The following is a 6766-nucleotide window of genomic DNA, read 5'->3' as shown; positions in this document are numbered from 1 at the left end:
TACAACGATATAGACATAGTGCAGCGAATTAAAATTCAGCGGCTCCGCTGGCTTGGCCATGTCGTTCGAATGGACAGAAACGCTCCTGCTCTGAAAATATTCAACGCGGGCCGCGATGCTGGTAACAGAGGAAGAGGAAGGCCTCCTCTGCGTTGGAAAGACCAGGTGGAGAAGGACTTGGCTTCACTTGGCATTTCCAATTGGCGTCAGTTAGCACAGAAGAGAAATGACTGGCGTGCTGTTTTGGACTCGGCCAAAATCGCTTAGGCGGTTACAGCGCCAATTAAGAAGAAGAAGATTTCATTTTCACCGTGTTCTGAGTGAAGTGTGAAGTTTCAAGTCTCTAGCTCATCGGGAAGTTGGTTAGAAATAATTTATTGCAGTTAAATAAAAGCTTTTGTAAAAAATTGGTAAAGCAACTTTAACCATTCTCTTTGAAACACAGTTTGACAAAGAAATTTTGCGAAATCGTGCAGTCATTGACGAATAAAATCAAGAAAACGCGAGGAGAAGAATCTCTTACTTGATTCGTATAAGTTTGGAAGATGGTGCTTCAGGTTTTGGGAATATTTTTCAATGTCTTCAAGTACCACTATTTGACTGGCCGTGTCGAAAGATTTCGACAGGTCCGGTGCTACTAAAACTATTATTTTAAGCTATCTGCATAGTTTACGCTGTGATAATACGCCTTCTTCGGAAGTCAAATGTTCTGACGGGAATAACAAGTCCTTAACTGTTTTCACTACAGGGAAAAGGAGATATATCTGAGAGAATGACCCTTCTACGTAGGCTGATTTCTCTGGTGTTAATAATTGTCCTAGCCTATCTAAGTACTTTCTATATTTAGCTAATTAAGTCACTGTTGCCGTGCATTTTTCACCCTTCAGTAGCGCGCCTGCATATATCCGTATGGTATCCTGCCAGGCAGCAGGTGACGTTAATTACTTTGAGCAACCACCACCTGACTAATTGTCTGTGACATTACATGACATTCTAGAACATTCGTTGTCTTAATCGTTATTCTGATTGATGAAAGCTGGGTCTCCACTTATATCTCTTGCGATGTTTACATAAAAATCTAAACGTTTAAATTGAGCCATATAAGCATTTATGTAGGGCCGTGAACCTATTTTTAACTCGCAGAGCGTTTATTTAGCAATGACAACAAAGTATTGCCTATTTTACCACGCTAAAACAAAGACCAGCTAGATTTAGTGATAGCATGTCGTCTTAAATTCTTACCATATCGGCATCGATATGTATTCAATTTAGTTAATTAATATAATTAAATTTCGATAACAAAAAAAATTCCACTTCTTTGAATTTAGGATTATTGTGCAATATATGTATGTATTTACTTACTTGCTGTGAAATATAACGTATGTTTAGACTCAAATTTATAACCGTACTGGTGTGCTTTTTTAGTTGTCGTCGCGACATATAAATTACATTTTGACGCGCTTGATCAACCATACCATCGGACTTCTTCAACACCTCCAATTCAACGCCTACACGTTCGCATAAAAATAACGGCGTATCTATAATAATCGACTGTCGACCTGCACCATTTGATTTCTTATTCAATTTGGAGCATTTGTTTTTTTTGTCACCCGCCTCGCTAACTACAATATCAACACGTATTGAATCAAAGGTTCCGATAAGCGAAAGATTGGTGCCGAAATTCTCCAAAGATGAAATGTCTGTAAAGATACATTTAATTTATCAGTTCTTATTTTTTATCAGTTTTATTATTGACATGCAATTCACTTAGTACCAAACCAAAACAAAACATGATCCATGTAAGACTAATTAATTGATTTTCAGCAAACAACAGTTTTCCGACATATCTTGTAACAGATAGTTTATCCTGTATTTATGCCCTTAAAAATTTAGACAATAATAATAGACCAACCACATTTTTGGAAAAGAATAGGCATGGGATGTTTTTGAAATAGAGTGTTATGCTGCCGTGTCTTAGTACTGCGACTACAAATTTATAAAGGTCTAGAGCTTTGATATCTAAGAAAAAGTTTTTTAAGGTTAAATATTTCGTACCTGCAATTTGATTTTGAGTGTAAATAATAAAACTATCTTCGACGAAAGTGGTAAGCATGATGCTCTCTCTCAAAAATATGTATATATATTCATGGTTTGTCTGTTCCAGAGAAAAGGTTTAAATTTGTTCATAATTGATAGTCAAACCTCAAAAGATATTTGCTCCATATCAACACATTTTTTAGCAAGAGTTAAAGTTTCCTCTTTTTCTTGAAAACATCTACTATTTTTCGGGAAACATTATGTACTAACTAAATATTCCCTGTTAATCCGCAGAACTTTTTTGTTTTCCGTGACCCTTAGAAAAATTGGCTATATTTCCCTCTGCACTTGGAAATAAAATCATCATTTCGATATGGCCTTGATTCCAACAGGAAATTGAAATAAAACCATTACGGTTTTATTGGGCTTTTGAAAGTTTCTGTTCAGAAATAATAAAATAAAATTTACAAAGGAACAAATTAAAATGTCTTTACTAAAATAAAAAAAAAACTAAATGGGGCACAACAACAGGTCAAGTTTGTTATCAAAATTACCCAGATTTTAATAGAAAGTAATATTACAGTGATGAAATTAATTTAAACTTGAGTAATACGCCCATATACCATAGATGAAAAACAAATTTATAAAAAAAAAAAATATACTTCTAGGAAGGACTGAGATTTTTTTAAAGTAAATTTTATTAGAAATGTTAAAATATATCTATTAAAAATTTATAATAATTTACCTCTGTAATTTTTCTCTATTTAACCCACTTCAAAAAAGGAGGAGGTTATCAATTCATCGGAATATTTTTTTATGTATGTTACCGCATAACTTTGGACCACATTAACCGATTTTGATAATTCTTTTTCTGGTACCTCAGCGAAGATCCCATACTAATATGGTTTAGATCCGATCATTGGACCATGAAGAAATTGACGGTACTTCTAAATTTGTATATGAGAATTGAAGTCGGTTGTTTTTTTTTGCTTACTTGTTATTATAACAATCGAGTTTTACCGAGCCCTACAAAGGAAATTATATTGCATAAAGTTTCTTATGAACTTATTGAAGAGTTAAAATACAAATTTGTTAGGTACCTTAATTGCATGCTAATTTTAAAATGCGACTTCGTCTTTACACCATTTTTTCATTATTTTTAAACGACTTAACAAAAAGGAGGAGGTTATCTATTCGTCGTATATTTTTTTTAATGTGCATATGTTACAGCATAACCAATTTCGATAATTCATTTTTAAAGGAAAGGTAGTACCTCAGAGGTGGTCCCATCGTAATTTGGTTTAGATGCGGTTATTGGATCATGAAGAAATTAACGGTAATCCTGAAGTTTTACATGAAAATTGAAGTTAGTTTTGTAATTTGCTAAAAAATTACTTGTTTATTTAAACAATAGTCTTCGAGTGTCTTCTGCAAATCGATAAGTTGTTTTAGTGATGATTTCATTTTTGTTTTTTTCTACAAAACCTCTGTAAACGCTAAGCATACCTAAACCTAAATTTAAGTACAAACTAAGAGAAAATATTAAAAGATAATAATTATTTGGCCTTTTTTTTTAAGTAAATGTCTGTTTATCAGAACAACAAAAGTAAGCTGAAAAGGACGTTCACAGTTGATAAAATTATCGAGGAACAACCAGCAGTTTACCAAAACTACCGAAATGGTTGTGAAGATACCCAAAATTTTAATTTTAAAGAAACTTACAATGAAACTTTGGAAATTCGGGGGGTGCTTGCGCCAACTACACTCAACTCTTAACAACTGCAAAGGAACAATATTTGACAAAAACCTCGCCAACCCAGAAGAACAAGAGATTCTCGAAGGCCTTAAATCACAAGGTGTTGTCGATGTATACAAGTTTTCCAAAAATTTAAATGGAAGAAATGTCCCAACAGGTCGAATGGTTTTACATGTAGTTTATACAAAGTCCAAACCAACATCGAAGTTGCATGGTATTCGGTCAAGGTGGAGGAATATTTCGCCACACCAATGCGTTATCAAAAACGTCAACTTCTCGGTCATACCAAGTTTGCAACCTTCCTCCCAACATTCCTGAACCAAACCAACATCGATGTTTCATGGTATTCGGTCAAGGTGGAGGAATATTTCCCCACTCTAATGCGTTGTCGAAAATGTCAACTTCTCGGTCATACCATAAAGAATTGTACCAACAACATTACTTGTGAAGTTGGCAACCTTCCTCCCAACATTCATGAACGGTGTCAACGTATAATTTGCGCTAATTGTTTTGGACTATACCCAGCTTCTGCAGAGAATGCCCAAAATATTTACAACAAAAAGAAATATTAAAAATCAAAACACAAAATAAGTGCAATTTCGGCGAAGCTCGATGTCTGTACAAAACACAAAATCCATTGACTATACCTGAAAACCAAACATTCTCATCAGTAATAAAGGCAATTTGCGGTTGAGTACTGACGTGATCTTTATTCGCTCCGTAAAAAATCATATTTATCGTTTAACTAAGAATATTAAACCATCGAAAGACACACTAAACTATATTCAGTTTTGTGTCGTCGCGAACTGCCCTCAGCAGTATAAAAAATCAAAGCGTGATCGCGAAAAATATCTAAATAAATAATAAGACAATAGGCGCACCTATTCGCGTAGCTGTTAATTGTTCATGTTTAACCAAAACTTACAAGTTTTTGCGTTCGCGTACGCAAAAAACTTGCATAGTAGGGGAAAGAGAGAGAGAGCAAAGTGACATTTCATTTTGAGGGGAAGCTGCTGGTTTCTGCTGGAAAAATTTTTGCCAACAGCAATTTGCCAACAGGAAAACAGCTGATCAAAAACAGCTGGTTGGCATTTACGCAAATCACAAAATTGAATTTGATGGTTTGGAAGTTAAAAATTACAAAATGGGACTAATTAAACTTGTAAGAAATAAGTAGTTATTTGTTTAATCAATAAACTGTGTCAGTATAACACTTTGTGATGGCTTTTCGTACGTTTTAAATTTTACTCTTTTGAATGTAAACAAAAATTATATCAGCTGTTCATCTAACTTGCAAGTTTCTGCAAATTTTCTGTTCGCGTACTATTTGGGATATTTTTCTCTTATGAGAGAACAGATGACATTTCGCCGGAATTTGGCAGTTGGTTGGTTTTTACTGGAGATTTTAAACGAACGCACCTATTATGTATATCAAAATAAATAAATAATTGTTTACATACAAAATACAAATGGTACTTAAGTGAGAGATGAGTGTCCAGGGCGCTCCCCTACAAGAGCGCAGGCACTCAATCCAAAGCGCAGGCAAAAGAAATGCATATTTGACAATTATTGCATGCAGCCCAAAAAGCAAAACCAGCAACACCAACGCTAAAGAAAACTCTTAAAGGGAATTTACATGATTCAACTTTCACAGGCGATTAGTTGAATCAAAAGTTGATCGAAAGTATGCTGCCGACCAACTTCATTGAAAGCGATTAGTTGAAAGGGCGATTGTTGCTTTCAACCAAAAGTTGCCTGAAAAATTGCATCATGTAAATTCTCTATTGTACTGCTAACACTCCATCCCAAACACCAGACGCAGCCAAGCAAAGAGCACCATCTTGCTCTCCAGCAGTGATCAATGTGGACAACAGCGTAGCTGCCTCTACTAATACTTCGACGGCAACAAATAAAGAAGAAAATAAAGCACAAAATGCTACTGTTCAGACTGGGTTAGATCGATACTAATAAAGCGAAAGCGCACACCCGAAAAAATGGAGAACAAAGTCCAAAAAATAAAATTTTTAAAGTAGTGACTTCAGGTACATCTACATCGGCGGAGAATAATCGTTTTAGCATTCTCGCTGATATGAATAATGATTTCAACCCACAGGCGGTTAAAGTGCATCAAATATATCAATTGCGATATCTTCTACATCGTAAGATCTCCGTGAAGAACCCCATAAGCGTAGAGGCCCTGTTCAAAGTCTTAACTGCCAGGAATTTGGTCACACACGTCGCTACTGCACCTTACCTGGTGTCTGTGTTATCTGTGAGGATTTACACACTTCTAAAGAATGTGTGAAACCAAAAATGGACCCGACATCTAAAAAGTGCAGTAACTGCGGTGGAAATCACCCTGCTAATTATAGAGGTTGTCCAATTTATATCTCAATGAAAGAGAAAGCAATTCCCAAAAATATTCATCTTAGGCATTTCTTGAATTTATGAAGTGAAACGTTTTTAGCGGCAGTTCGTTGGTTGGGAGTAAATTGTCAAATTCAAGGGGAATAATGCACATGGAAATGGCTCTCAGCGGTTTAGCGGTTTGAGAATAAAAACAAAAACAAAGATGCCAGAGGTACATGGCAAACACGAAGATCAAAGTAAATTTAAACACTTTAAGGTAAAGGTGAAGAGGAATATGCAAAAATAAAGATAAATATGAAGAAAAGGATGAGGAGGAAGATCGATATTGGTATTGATATAAAACTCGATATTCTTATCGATATAATAATCGATATTGCTATCGACAAAATAATCGATATTGTTATCGATACTGTTATTAATTAAATAACCGCTATTGTAATCGATATAATAATCAATATAATAATCGGTGTAGTTATCGATACAATAATGGATATTGTTATCGGTATAATAATCGATTAAATAATTGATTTTGTTATCGATTTAGTCATTTATATTGTTAACGATATGTACAATAATCGATACTGATGATTGTTATATTTATCG

General features: G+C 34.6%; 1 protein-coding gene across 1 annotated transcript in view; it reads right to left on the bottom strand.

Moving 5' to 3' along the window:
• The window catches only part of tweek (transmembrane protein KIAA1109 homolog tweek), a 443660-nt gene that overhangs the window by 41678 nt on the left and 395216 nt on the right, over nucleotides 1–6766 (bottom strand). Inside the window, exon 23 of the mRNA XM_017630557.1 lies at nucleotides 1363–1700. Coding sequence (XP_017486046.1) covers nucleotides 1363–1700 — 338 coding nt within the window. The remainder of the gene's footprint in view (nucleotides 1–1362; nucleotides 1701–6766) is intronic.

The sequence above is a fragment of the Rhagoletis zephyria genome, unplaced genomic scaffold (assembly GCF_001687245.7).
Source record: "Rhagoletis zephyria isolate East Lansing unplaced genomic scaffold, Rhagoletis_zephyria_1.1 Rzeph_scaffold_00090, whole genome shotgun sequence".
NCBI classification, from domain to species: Eukaryota; Metazoa; Arthropoda; class Insecta; order Diptera; family Tephritidae; genus Rhagoletis; species Rhagoletis zephyria.
Note: the sequence above shows the minus strand (reverse complement) of the source record. Positions and strands in the feature narration are given on the sequence as shown.